The sequence below is a fragment of the Oreochromis aureus genome, linkage group 14 (assembly GCF_013358895.1).
Source record: "Oreochromis aureus strain Israel breed Guangdong linkage group 14, ZZ_aureus, whole genome shotgun sequence".
NCBI classification, from domain to species: domain Eukaryota; kingdom Metazoa; phylum Chordata; class Actinopteri; order Cichliformes; family Cichlidae; genus Oreochromis; species Oreochromis aureus.
The window spans coordinates 25,771,633-25,785,918 of NC_052955.1; the positions used below are offsets into that span (position 1 = coordinate 25,771,633).

The 14,286-nt window shown below is 38.9% G+C and overlaps 3 protein-coding genes across 3 annotated transcripts; all 3 read left to right on the plus strand.

Moving 5' to 3' along the window:
• The first annotated feature begins 525 nt into the window (after nucleotides 1-525).
• pglyrp5 (peptidoglycan recognition protein 5) lies at nucleotides 526-2,993 on the plus strand. Its single transcript, XM_031752761.2, has 4 exons — nucleotides 526-749; nucleotides 857-1,052; nucleotides 1,139-1,257; nucleotides 1,492-2,993. Exons 1-4 carry the CDS (start codon nucleotides 737-739, stop codon nucleotides 1,665-1,667), a joined length of 504 nt encoding a protein of 167 aa, XP_031608621.1. The 5' UTR covers nucleotides 526-736; the 3' UTR covers nucleotides 1,668-2,993.
• A 3,387-nt stretch (nucleotides 2,994-6,380) lies between these two features.
• On the plus strand, nucleotides 6,381-7,590 carry foxg1c (forkhead box G1c). Its single transcript, XM_031752623.2, has one exon. The coding sequence runs from the start codon at nucleotides 6,394-6,396 to the stop codon at nucleotides 7,588-7,590; it is 1,197 nt and encodes a 398-aa protein (XP_031608483.1). The 5' UTR covers nucleotides 6,381-6,393.
• A 4,109-nt stretch (nucleotides 7,591-11,699) lies between these two features.
• snrpd2 (small nuclear ribonucleoprotein D2 polypeptide) lies at nucleotides 11,700-14,074 on the plus strand. The gene is made up of 3 exons (XM_031752706.2): nucleotides 11,700-11,851; nucleotides 12,726-12,905; nucleotides 13,620-14,074. Coding segments are annotated over exons 1-3 (357 nt in total). The 5' UTR covers nucleotides 11,700-11,849; the 3' UTR covers nucleotides 13,795-14,074.
• The last annotated feature ends 212 nt before the right edge of the window (nucleotides 14,075-14,286 follow it).

Below are 14,286 nucleotides of genomic sequence, written 5' to 3' on the forward strand. Positions count from 1 at the left end.
ATATATATATATATATATATCTCAAGTGTGTTCATCTTTGGTAGTGATGAAAGCCTATGGTTGTTGTTGTTTTAAAGTAATTAAAGATAAATGCTGTACAATCATTCCACCCTGGAAAAAGAACAGTTCAAAGAAGTCATTCAAATCCCAAAAATTCCCATGAAATTCATGCCAAGTTTAGGATTTGGGAGGTAATTTGCAGTCTGAAGTTTGGTGAGTGGATACAAACTTCAGACCCGAGCTGTAGCTACAGGTCTGCTCTCAGTCTAACTGGGAAGTATGCATCTAATACATTAAAAAGTAAACGTGAGTAATTTTTAATGAGTCAAGTCAATTTCTTAAAGCACCAGTGACACTTCATGGACTTTCTCAGTTTTCAGACTACTCCTAAATTTGAAGATCATGACACGGCTTGTCTTTTTTTCCTCCATGCTACTGATTTAGTAATGTTAGTTAGTAGTTATGCCTGATGCGTGTGAAAAATCAGAGGTTTTCTCTAGCTGTGCAACATTCAGGAAATACTGTGTTGCACTTCCTTCTTTTTTAAGCATGTATATTCCAGACATCTTGTTGGGCAACTGTAAATTATTGCTCTGCTGGTAAGACCAGTGGGAAAATAACTCGTGCTCATTAAGTACATAATAGGTGTACTTCCCAAAACCACACCCCTTGAAACAGGCTCTTTGATAAAGGAGTTGCACAGCTTGCCACCAGTCAGTCTGCTTTGTGGGACGCCATGGACCGACAAGGTATGGAAACAGACAGCTTTGCACTAAGGATGGTTGCCGGTTTTCTAATTACATTTTCTTTTTTGAATGCTGAATATCATTTTGATCATTTTCAATCTGTTTTTCAGTGAGCATTGTTTCAAGGCAAGAGTGGGGAGCAGCCGCCGCCAAGCAAACCAAGGCTCTGAAAGGACCTGCCCGAAGAGTTGTTATACACCACACTGCCTACCCAAGCTGCAAAGACCTGGCTGAGTGCAAAGCCAGCCTTGTCAGTATTCAGAGATACCATATGAAAGACAGAAAGTTTGATGATATTGGATACAAGTGAGTTCCTCTGTTAGTGCACAAGAATTGTGTTTACATGTTTGGTTTTGTTATCAAAGCTTACCTGTACTTCTTCAATGTTGCAGTTTTCTTGTTGCTGGAGATGGGACTGTGTTCGAGGGTCGTGGCTGGGGTGTGATGGGCGCACATGCCAAAGACCACAACAGTGACTCACTGGGAATTGCCTTCATGGGGAATTTCAACAGTAGGCACTCCTTATTTTGTGTGTATCATATACAAGTGCATGTTCTTCAGGGTGTAGACATAAAATGATAAGGCTGGGCCTGTGTGTGCAATACAAACATTAATCTTTATTTAGTAACTGCACCTTGTATGATAGGAAAAGATCATGAAAGCAGGGTAGTTTTACAACAACAAGCACACACACACATTGGATATTGCACATTAATGATAAAGCTACTTCTTCTTTTCACTGCAGATGAGACGCCGAGTGAAAAAGCAGTCGTTGCGGTGAAACAGCTGGTGCAGTCTGGAGTTTCCACAGGATTTTTACAGCCTGGGTTTGACCTGTATGGACACAGAGATCTGGGAAACACAGAGTGTCCAGGAGAAAAGCTTTACGCCGCACTGCCACGACTGAGGAGCACGTCATGAAGCTCGCAGACAATTTGTCAGTGTTTTGAGGGGAAATTGGACACAGACCCCATCACCAGCTTCTGTGAAGTAAGCAAGGTGTTAGGAGGAAGAAGCTTTCTAGATCCAACATTAATGCTCAGGTTTCTTTTTTCCTCATCGCATTATTTGCATATTATTTGCACGTTATTATATTATTATTATCTGTTAGCAGGAATTCTGTTTAACAGCCTGTCAGAGCTTTCTTTTACAGCAGAGGGAGCCATTGCATGGGATGAGAGTAACGCAGGGTTTATCTGTTTAGAAGTGCAATTGGAAACCACGATACATGAATATATACAATTGAATGTTGTGTGAAAGTTTACATTTTTATGTTGATTTAATATTCAATCTTTTTTTGTTACTGGTGAAAAAAAAAAACATTTGCTTGAATTAAACTGTTACCATGTTGTGCTTAAGGATTTTAGAGAGGTGAAAAAAATATCAGCAGTGATATTTAAGATCTTGGTAGCATTATCAAGCGTGCATCTCATCGTGTTTGTAATCATGATAGCTCCAAATGTTTCGAATGAATTCTCATCAAACTTTGTAGGGGTGTAGAGTAGGGTCATGTTAACAGTGCATTAAAATTTGGATTGCATCCACCGAAGTCTTCAAGGTCGACTCAATGATTAGTTGGTGAAAACTATGATTCTTATAATTGCTGTGTGTTGTCAACATATCGAAAGCACCATAAAGATTTAAAATATTGTGTCACATTTGACACATCTTCTTCGAGATCAACAGACTAATCTGAAGATCAAAGTGAAAGAAAATCCTATATAGATATAAATTCTATATAGAGCTATTTAAAACTGTGTTTCTTACAGCCATTGTTAGTGCTGACAACATATAGGCATATAGGGAATAATATATGGGGATTCTAAGTTACTGTGGACCTCTGACCTCTTCTCCAAGGTCAAATTTTTATAAAATGTCTTGTATCTTTGAAATTGTACTTAAAATTCTTCTGCCTTTGTTTGTATTGGCAACAATCAGGAAATAATTCAGGTGTATGGGGATTCGAAATATCACATTATAGTTTGTACCCAAATGTCGTGTCACATTTGACCTCTGACTTTCAAATTTCACATCCGCCTTTCTTTCAAGCTGACCTCAAAAATGTGTTTTATATTTAAAGAGAGAATCAAGACAAAGAGAAGGAGCTTCCTAGTTTGTTAGAAATATATTGTAGTTTCCTATTATATAAAAAGTTATTCATGTCCAGTTATTTACAAATCAGTACCTATTATTCATTATCTACTGCTCCAAAATGTTTGTATAATCAAAGTAAACATCTGTCATGTTTCTCTTGACTAATTTTTTCTTAAAGGACGTTTAAAAAGAACAAAGAAAACAAAAAGAATTTATACAAAACACAATATTGTTCCCTTACAAGTTAAAAAACCCACAAACTGAGCTGTCTGGCATAGGTTTGCAGTCTCAGAGTGCTTCTTCTTATTACTCGATTCATTGTTTGTTTGGTTTTTTTACTTATGCGAGGAATTTTCTCTTTTTCTCTATCACAAACACAACACAGGGTTAAGGGTTTTTTTTAGTATGTTGTTAGAAGAGTTAATCATAATGATATTATCACAATATCTGTAAGAAATTCGAAGAAGTACCAATGCTACCAGTCTAAGCTATCTTTTAGTTTGTTTATTGAGTGTTTTGTTTCATTTTTGGCAAACAGATTAAAGTTAAAATAACAGTTGCAGAAGCCCGTGAGACTGTCTGTAGCCATAACTGTGCAAAAAGAACAGCTACACCTCAAGGTAATGTAAACTAAAGGTGAACAAGACCAAACATCTGCCACTCAGGTGAAATAGTCACTTGCAAGGGGCACAAAAAAGACAGTTTGTGTACGAGACAACAGGCTCACAAAAATAGAATATGTGTATTATTAAAATAATATAGTGTTTTAGCACAGTTAGCTATGCTGCCATATCGCAGCAACACTTACTAAGCAGAATAATTATTAAGTATATTATTGAATAACAAACAATCTTTACAAGTCCTGTTTTCTCATGCAAATGTCCTTCGATATCTCTGCAAAAAACACTGTAAACAACACAAGATCTGGAATCAAGGGCATTGTAAGTGTTGAAACAACAATGCATGCTTTCTGCAGTGCCAGAAACATTCCCAACAAGTCCTCACTTGTGCAGCACACAGATTATGGAGGAGGGCCCTATCAAACCGGCTAAATGGCAAAGGTATTAGACTGTATGACTAATCCCTGTCTTCATGACTAATATAGAGTAGACTTTATTGTTGTGAATGATCAGTGTAACTGAACAAGATGCTAGGGCACAGCTACAGTGAAAGTTCACTGTTCAGACAGGAAAGGGAAGTGCTGTGTAAGTTCTAATAGATACATCAAATTAAAGGGATTTCTTTCTTCTGAGAAGAATTTGAAACAATAATCCAACCAAGAAGCATGTATATTATTCTTTTATTATTATTACCTTGTCATTGTCGGAACAGATATTAGATATCACTGCACTGGCTATGCATTAATCTTTTGTTTGTCTACCAATAAACTTAATAAACTAAGTCAAACCAAAGCAAAGACATTGAGTTTGTGTGTCAGTGCTTTCAAGTGGTGAAAAAACACAATTATTCAATCATAAAACATGATACGACTTTACAATCTGTGTGTGTGTGATGACCTTTTGTTCACTCCTGCTGCTGTTTAGAATAGAAAATAACACAAGGCTATAACTCATCACCCCTTAGGCCCTGCTTCACTTTCTTGTGGTTGCAGGAGTGCATCACTCAGGAACCTCACATGAACTTATCGTTTGTACCGGTGTGATATGGAGAGGTGAAGGCCTTTCAGACAATAAAACAAGCAGCTTTGTTCACCTCAAGGAAAAACTCATGTCTTACATTCATTTACACCAGATCTATTTCATCTCCTTCTTAATGGAAAGGCATCATTATCTAATAGCAGAAACAGTTATTGGCAGTATTTATTGACAGTCGCATATTTAGAGTGATGAAAAGCAATCTGACTTCTGCTTGGAGAGCAGAGCACAATGTAAAATATAAGGATGTGGTTTTCTTTAAATGATGTATTCCTCCTTAAGTAGTTAAAGTAACATGCAAGTAGGGCACGTGAACTTGATGCATTGTGCCAAAGTAAGCAGGCTCAGCTTAATTCTAACTTAAATGCATTTAAACCAGGATGGTGTAGGTGCCTTAAAAAGAAGTGAACTCTGAAAATGAGTTTATGAACAGCCTAATGAATTTATATCATTAGGAGTGCTTGTACACACTATTAACATTACATGTTTCGTCATTTCCATACCCCACAGGCTTCATTGCTACAGGACACTGCTTTAATTAGGTGCTATTTCAACAACAGCCTAGGTCATTAACGGGGCTGGAACTCATTCGTTGCCACCGGAGTCTCAGTCATGGTGGCCTGTTGCTAGCTGAACTTTAACACTTTTCTCAGCCACATGAACACTCCAAAACATTCCACAAAAATCAAAGCCTGAACAAGTCATGTCTGAAATGACCGCTGCATTATTACTAAAATAATCATTTCAACTGAAACCTTAACGGTTCGACAAGTTTCTTTGCTTTCTTCATCAGCGGGAAATTGTCCAAACTCAGAAAATCAAGGTTATTGTTAAGTAGCAAGTAACCTACGCAGAGAGAAAACTCGCTGTGAGTAATTATTAGATTTAAGAGAAGCATGGATTAAGTTAAATGCACTGTTTAATTTGAAGTAAGGAGGCAGTTTTCAGTTACAGTCATTTTCTAAGCTCAGATAAGAATCTCTAGCTACTGTCTGTTTAATTTTACCACATTTTTGCCCAGAAGTAATACAATTTTTTGCATCATAAATGCATGCTGCTCAGAGCTGGTTTAAATTACGAAATAACTTGTACGTGTAAGAATCTTGCCCTTCATTCTGCGTTTTAGCCTGCTCGTCTTTGGCCCGTTATATACAGGATCATTCAGGCTCTACGGCTTCTTCATTCTCTTGATCGGCATTTTGCCAAATTGGCTCCTATGATGTCGATTAAGGTGCGCAAAGACAGAAAGCAGAGAAGAAGAAAAACGAGAGAGAAAGATGAGGCCAGCCCAGGGGGTGAGGCGCGTGTGAGAGTGTTGAATTTCATGAGTCACGGAAGTGTTATAATTGCACCCCAGAGTTCACTGATCAGTCACACAGATTGACAGCACATCCATGTCATCCCGGGTTCAAGCCAGCCTTGGCACAGTGTGTTTGGTATCATGGCACATCCTTTCATTCTCAAATTATTATAGATTTTTCTTTGGAGGGTTTTGATTGGTGCTTATAAAAATAAAAAATAAAAAAACATCATACGAGTCATATTTTAGTGTGTTGCTTTGATTTTATAGATAAAAGGCGTTTAAATCTTCACTGGAATAAATGAATTATCTGTTTAGTAAAATAGACCCACTTGACTCACACATGCGCACAACACGTCCCAGGATGATTCTCTTTTATGTGCAGTTACAAAGTAAATACCAACTCGAGTCGTTTTGAAGGTAACGAGTCCTGAGCTGCTGTGATCATGCGCATTTGTTGTCACGCTGTCTGGCCCGTGCGTCTTTGGCTCTTCACCACTTTGAGTCGACGCATCTTTGCTCTGTGGGTTCAGCGGTGCGCTCTCCTGCGCTCTCCGGACAGCTTTGAGAATTTCGAGAGTATTTTTTAACCTTTGGGATGGAGATTGAGGATGTGAAAACTTCAAGCCGATTATTCCACAAGTCTTCATTCAGCATCAGCAGCCTGTTGTGGAGACGAGAAGGAGTGATGGGTGACAAGGAGTCTCCTTCTCAGTCCCAGAAAGTGCGCTCTAATCAGCTTGCAAAAACCAGCCAGGATCAAAACTTTGAAAAGTCAAAAGAATGCGCCAAAGTGGAAACCAAAGCGGGGACTGTAACTGGGAAACGAGAAGGAAATAAGGAAGAATCGAGGGAAACCGGTGGGGCAGAAGAAAGCGTCAAACCCGAGAAACCTCCTTTTAGTTACAACGCGCTCATCATGATGGCGATCCGCCAAAGCCCCGAACGACGGCTCACGCTCAACGGCATCTATGAGTTCATCATGGACAACTTTCCATACTACCGGCAAAACAGACAAGGGTGGCAAAATTCAATCAGGCACAACCTGAGCCTAAACAAGTGTTTCGTGAAAGTGCCGCGCCACTACGACGATCCCGGCAAAGGCAACTACTGGATGCTGGACCCCTGCAGCGAGGACGTCTTCATAGGTGGCACATCGGGAAAACTGCGGCGCAGAGCCGCAGCTGGCTCCAGGGCCAAGCTTGGGTTGAAGAGAGGAGGCGGTCGTGTGATGCCCTCCAGCACTGCAACTAGCGTCACTCTGGCCGCAGCCAGTTCGTTTTACTGGCCGGTTCCGCCGTTTCTACCTCTCCAAGCGCCGGTGCGCACCCACCTTGGCGCGGGGACTTACCTGAGCGCGCACCCTCGCTTCTCCAACCACGCCACGTCGGTGGTCTCACAGCGGGCCCGACTGAGCGCAAACGCCGCGGACGCTGACCGGTTCGTGCAGACGCACCAAGAGATGTCTTACATCGGACTCAGTTGCGCGCAGTCCCGTCGCCACCAGATCGGCGCCGCGTGCACCGCCTTCTCCACCTCCATCCCCGCGTGCACGCTGCCGCTGACAGACCCGTGCTCTTTTAACATGATCTCCGGACAAGCCAGCTACTTTTACTCTCACCACATACCGTGCGCCGCCACGTTTAGTCAAGAGGAGTGCGCCACCTCCAAGACACCAGCGGCGACGTTTTTACCCAAGAGCGGTCACTCAGACCTCGGAGGATGCTGCGGTGACTTTTCAAATTACTGCCCTCAAGTCAGCCAGAGCCCGTCGTCTTGGAATATAGAGAAATAGATAAACAGTCCCGACAGCCAGTATGTGAGATTTGAAACATTGCTGTAGATAGTTTGCTAATTGTTGGGAACAAAAGGCAAAGCCAAAGAATCCCGAGGAATGATAAAAATCCTGCAATATTTACCCAAATGTCTGCGTCACAGTGGATGTCTCTAAGTAAAAAAGAGTTAATAGACTTGGATTATTTCTCAGAGTTGCAAAGTTTAAATGACCAAAATAAATGACGCGTGGACTATAAGTCTTAAAATACTTCCTCCGACAAACACATTTCCGAAAATGAGCAAAAAAAATGTGTTTTTGCATATAATGTAAATCCTAGGATATGCGCGGATATGCGCAGATCATTTTGTAATGCAATTAACGTTCACCGAGTTTGCATCTGCTTCTGAAATTGTACTAGAAAAAATATTATCCTTTGTTAACTTTCCTCATCAATGATTTCCCACATGTATGTTTATTGGTATCAAAAAGTGAAGGGTTTTTTGGCGCATGTCACCAGTTTCGGTTTGAAGGGAGGTGAGAAGAAAACACGATTTTAAACATGAAATAAAATCGAAAAATATATGACTCTTGATGAAGGGATTTGCTTTCTCCAGCATGGTGTCCAACACATTAAAATATTACTTCGAAAAGGTTCCAGCTAAATTTTAAACGAACGGGTGGAACCGGGTTTTTTGGTTTGGTTTGGTTTGGTTTTTTGGATTTTTTTAGTCCAGAGACTTTTTAAATTATGAGTTTTCAGTTTGGGTGAAAATGCGATGTGAAAATGATACTTAAACTGCTCATTTGCTGCACTTATTGTCTTCGATTTCGTTAATGTTGCAACCATATATATATTACATTCCCATTTTAATGACCTTACATGTAATTAAACGATAAATAATGCATTTTTAATTGTGTTTTCTTTTTACCTCATTAAAAGCTGCTGTTGTTGATTGTTCTTATTTGGCTGTGTTATTAAATGTTTCACTCTGGAGATTTGAGCCCGCACAATAAGAACTATATATAGACTGGATTGAATGTTTTAAGGAAAGGTTGTGAGGCACAGAGGCCTCTGTGTGGGTATGCTCTGAGCCATTCTTTTTTTGTTTATGAAAAGTTCCACTAAAAAGGTTTCTCGAGGAGATATCGTGTGGAAAAGGTTGTGATGTAACCTCAACAGGTAGACATGGCATTTCCAGTCGCGCAGCTCTTATTGATCTGTCTTGTGTTTCAACCTGCGCTGACATCACTGCCTGTTAAACTTTCCCTCACCTCTCCTCCCTGCTGCACCCTGGAGATTTAAATTAATAGATGTATGTGGATGCAGATTAGAGCAGCTGTCTCTTTTAAACAAAGGGTTCTTTATCAAAAACATAAATAGAAAGAAAAAAAAAACCTCACCACCTTTCCAAAGCCAGCCACATCCACAGTCACCTGTGGTTAAAGCAGACCGGGCTGGATCAGGTAACTCACTGTCTAGATAGATACAAAAGATAATATTTACACTTTGGCATGAAGCACTGTGGCACTGTGGTGTGCAGAGCAGCAAGGGGGGGGCTTAGCTGTGAAGCAACAAGCTTTTGGTGCAAAGTATCCTGAGGCAGGAGTAAGAAGATACTGTTTGCTGTTAGTGCAATAAATAACATGTTTAGTTTGACAGCTCTACTAATAACCATAGAGCTATAATTCACCCTGCTACAATAAGGTTTCGCTGGTTTTTGGTGTGCAGGAAGCTGCAGAAATGTAGAAATCATGATGGCTTTTTCAAAACCAATCAAAAGTTTTAAAAAAACTCTTTAGTTATCATATCTTTCTGCTCAAATTACAGTTTTCAGATACATTTTTTAAAATGTACAACAAAATGTAAAGTGGGAATAACACCTCTGTTTGTTCTGTTTGATTTGGGTGAGTAGGAAAGGGTCTTTGAAGACCCTCATGTATCTGCATTTGTTGTTCCCTTAAAATTAGGTTGGAATTCAGTTGCTGAGCATAAAGCAGTCCATGCCAGACCTTCGACTTCTCCCTCCACATCATTTCTGTTTGGAGAAACAGAGGAGCTCTTTAAAGCCACTGAACATTCTGCATCAGTATGTCTCAAAGTGCACCTGTTTGACGATCAGCATCAGCATCATCGTTTGCCAGCTTGTTTCTCCCACGCTGCAAAAGTTTCAGGCTCTGTTTAAGCTCCAGTATTTTCTGTCAAAAAGAAACCTTGTTACCACAAGTTACCACAAATTCTTCTTCTTCTTATTATTATTATTATTATAAATCAAACAGATTTAACAGATTTGTGTTGTGCACTGAAAAAGAGCTTAAAAAACACTTATGGGAGAGGGTGGCTATCCGTCTGTGCCCGGCATGTCCTTGTTCAGTGTAAGGTGTTGTACAGGTTCAGTTTCACTAACATTAGACTCTAAATCCTTTCCAAATGTAGAGTCAATCTGTCATACCCACACCTCTTTGGCACACGCTTTCTGGAGGTGTCCTAACGTGTTCACGTGTTTGAACTCAGTCTTCAAAGTGCTGTCAGATATTTTTTTCAGACTAGTAATTCAGTCTGACTCTTTCACCATATTTGGGATTTTGGGTGAGAATAATAACCTTCCTGTAAATGAAGTGCAAATAACAAAAGTTGCCACCTTGTGCTGCTTGAGGGAAGTGATGCAAACTTAAGATATTAAGATTTACAGTATGTCCACAATATATTTTGATAAATCTGAGGGAATTGTAAATCCTTTAAAATCCTGTTCACTTTCTTGTAGGTCTATCCATTTTCTTAGAAACACAATCCAATTAAATGAATCTTACAGTTACTTTGTGCATCTGCATGTCTGTTAATGTGTGTGTTTTGCTTTATTTTTTGTTCTCACTGTTCTGTCTGTTTTGAAAGCCAATAAAATTTAGGTTAACAAAAAGAAAACTTTACTTTTTCTACTTGGCTGTTTCACATATTTTCTTCTTGTCTTTTTGGTTAGTTACTGAGTATTTGCCTGCTCTCTTAACTGAACAAAGTCTTTCCAGACTCCCACTTTTCCGTTTCATGTATATGAGCTCATTTTACACCACAGTTTAGGATGCAAGACTTTTGGCTGAGCTAGGTGTGCTCCATAAAGATGTAGCCCAGCAGCGCTCGTAATCGATCCCAGTCAATCACACTCCCCTCCCTCAGCAGCACACAGGCTGCCATTATCTGCAGCAAGTGCTTTCGACAGGTAGATCTGCCACCACTGAAACAAGGTGGGTGGGTTGGACACCTATAGGCGTCTGTCTGTCTCTTGCCAGAAAGCCAATCTCCCTCTCTCAGACATAGACGTGCTCTTTTTACTCGTTCTTGTTGTACCGAAGAGCAAAACAATGACTTAACTGTTTGAGTCTGCATATCAGTTTGACTGCTCTCTGATTTATTTCCTTTATCCTATAACATCTTCTCAAGAGGTCTGAGTTATATTGAGTCCCAAACCGTTATTATTATTATTATTGTTATTATTATTAGAGTATCAGTATTCTTTGCAGAAAAAAACATAAAATTGCTCTATTCCCTATAATAAGAAAATTATGCTTTTAAACTGAAAGACAATTTGAGCATGCTTACATAAGAATTTATCCTGTATTTAATATGTTAACAGTGATGTCAATTTTATATGTATATACCATATTTTACTACACGTAATCTCATGGGCTTACTATAAAAGTTAAAACCATTTAAAAATTTTATGAACTAATAGAAGGATTTATAGTTTATTCTGTACTCAACTGGGAGCCAATGAAGTGACTTTATGTGAGGACTCTTATCAAACTATATGATTACCAAAACTGACTATCCAAAAAAAAAAATGCCAGGGTTCCTGATGCGCTCATTGTGTTTCAGAAAATTGGATGATAAATATGATGAAATGTTCTGTCTCTGATTTTCTGGACTAACAACAAATATTTGTCTTACCTCTTAAAATTCAGCAATTAATGTGTCATTAGTTTGTGAACAGGATAGATCATCGGAGTAGAATAATAAAATCATATCTAGTCAGCTTTTAGAGGCAGTCTATTGAATAAAATGTAAACTATAATGCAATTAATGATGGAAACGGTGTGTTTCAGATTGACTTTTTTGTACCGTTCAGTGAGCCTGTAGTAACCCGGTAGTTGTAGCGGCGTTTTTGAAGCGCCTTCTAATAGACCCGGAAGTAGTTTGATCCACGCGAGCCAAACGGAATCGTTGCAGAGCGAGCTGAAAACGACCGAATTGTTACAGAGTGAGCTGAAAACGACCTAAAGAAACCATGTAAGTGTCTGTGATGATCAGCTATTGTTGTGAGAGACTGGTTATTCTTTCAGACACTGAAATCCGCTAACAGCGAGCATTTAAAAGGCTAACATTGTTAGCCTTTCTGCTACCCGGGCCGGTTAGCTTGATGTGCTTGATTCTTTGTGGACGCTTTCGGAGCTCTCCCTTTTCATAACTAGCTGTGTTACAGATATGTTGTAGTTACATCAAAAGTAGTTCGTACATCTGGTCTTCCTTGTTGTACAGTTTAAAAATACTGATTCCGAAATCAGACTATAGCGTAAATGCTAGTTTGCTAAATGCTAACAAGAAACAAAGTGTGTGAGCGTGCGTTTTCATGCTGGTAACTAATTGCAACCTGTAGCAGTCTAGTGACGTAAAAATTATTTTTTTTTTAAATAGTTTAAAGCATAAAAGTCCCCAAACATGTCCCAAAATATGACCCACTGAAGCTTTTAAATGGCTAGGTTTAAGCTTCAGTGTGTTGTGTGTGTGCTGTCTGATAAATGCATCTGTGCTCAATACCAATTTTACAGGTGTAGCGAGACATTTTACTTTGTGTACCGTGTACAGTTTAAGTTTTCCACTTAACTTTTTTTCAGTAAGTAGTCACACAACAAATAATGAATAAATTCCAGCAAAATTTCCTAATAATAAAAAAAAAATATCAAAATGTATAATTAGTCTATCTGTACCTGAGCTGTGGCAACGCACAAATTTCCCTGCTGTGGGATCAATAAAGTCTTGTGTTATCTTAATAACAAAAAACCTCCAATAGTACTACTTTACTATTTCAAATATATGCCATTGTTATTGTCACACTCACTTATTAGGATACTGTTATGATGTTGTCTCATTGTTTCATTTGCAGGAGCCTCTTAACAAAGCCCAAGTCAGAGATGACCCCTGAAGAGCTTCAGAAGCGAGAGGAGGAGGAGTTCAACACCGGCCCCCTCTCAGTCCTCACCCAGTCAGTGAAGAACAACACGCAGGTCCTTATAAATTGTCGCAACAATAAGAAGCTGCTCGGAAGAGTCAAGGCTTTTGACAGGTACCGAATTGGACATTTATTTAGTATTTAACACTCTTGAGGGTATAATGTGAGACTTACTTGTTTATATCAGTGTGTTTTGTATCTTGTTTCTTTTGTCTGTTTTGTTAGATTTAAGCCTTTATTTCATTATTATTGCTAGCCACTGGTGATAAGATGTTATCGCGTCACTTTGGTCCCTTTTTAGTATTCACTCGTTTCTTATTTTTCTCCATTGGAGTCACATTTAGCACCTTTAATTTATTATGAAATATTGCCCTGTCTTAAAGGTAAAAGTAACCAAACACATTTAGTTTGTAATTGTTGTATAATGTTGCTGGAACATTGTCCTCAGGCACATACAATCATTTTAATGAGCTGGTTTACACACCTAATGAGTGAAAGATCCACCGGCTCAATCCCGGAGGAAACGCCAACTCCTATTGACATTCCATCAGAAAGATCTGTTATAGAAATTGAAACATACAGAACTACCCACCGGAGTAACCCATTGTGAATGAGGTAGCAGCTGAAAAGTAGTTTTTGTTTTGTTTTTTCCATTTTAGGTATAATATTTATTTATCATTTCTTCTGATACTGCAGAAGATTTTAAATAAAATCACAGAACATGTAAATGCATATGTATGAGTACCTGAGTAAAATCACAGGTATTTTATTTATGTATGCATTTATTTTCTCTAACTTGCTAACATTACATCCTCACCGGCATTTCAGGCATTGCAACATGGTCTTGGAGAACGTGAAGGAGATGTGGACAGAAGTTCCGAAGAGCGGGAAGGGAAAGAAGAAGTCGAAGCCCGTAAATAAGGACCGCTACATTTCTAAAATGTTCCTCAGGGGGGATTCTGTCATCGTGGTGCTGAGAAATCCTCTGATCACAGGAAAATGAACTCTCTGAACCGCTCACCTATTCTTCTTCTTTTTTTTTTTTTTTTTCTTACACTTCCTCAAGGCAATTGATTGTAGTTGCCGTAACCTTATTTGTTTTGATTTTGATGTTGGATCACTGAATTCACTATTAAGACAGAAAACGTGTCATCAAAAAGATGTTTCTCCCATTTTGACGGTCATTTAAAATGTTAGGCATGAAAGTGACCAATTTTTTTCTTTGTCTGCGGAGCTTTTCTGTCTTTTTCATTTTCATAATAAAAGTGATGAAGAGATGAAAACATTGTGCAGATATTTTTACAGCTTTTAGAGTGTATGTAGTTTACATTACACAAATGTAGACTAGTCTTTATATTATTAATTTCTCTGACAAAAACTGGTTTTATGTTTTCAGATTGTCTGTTTATCCCATTCTCAAGAATTCAGTATTTCAGCTTCATCACATTTGGTACATCTATTTATGTTCACTTGGGCTAAAAATCAACATCCCTGA

Coding starts and splice junctions, on each gene's coding strand:
- pglyrp5 (XM_031752761.2), top strand. Junction 1,053..1,138: donor TTTGATGATATTGGATACAA/GTGAGTTCCTCT, acceptor TCAATGTTGCAG/TTTTCTTGTTGCTGGAGATG. Junction 1,258..1,491: donor CTTCATGGGGAATTTCAACA/GTAGGCACTCCT, acceptor TTTTCACTGCAG/ATGAGACGCCGAGTGAAAAA.
- snrpd2 (XM_031752706.2), top strand. Junction 12,906..13,619: donor AGAGTCAAGGCTTTTGACAG/GTACCGAATTGG, acceptor CCGGCATTTCAG/GCATTGCAACATGGTCTTGG.
- foxg1c (XM_031752623.2), top strand. CDS start 6,394: ATGGAGATTGAGGATGTGAAAACTTCAAGCCGATTATTCCACAAGTCT.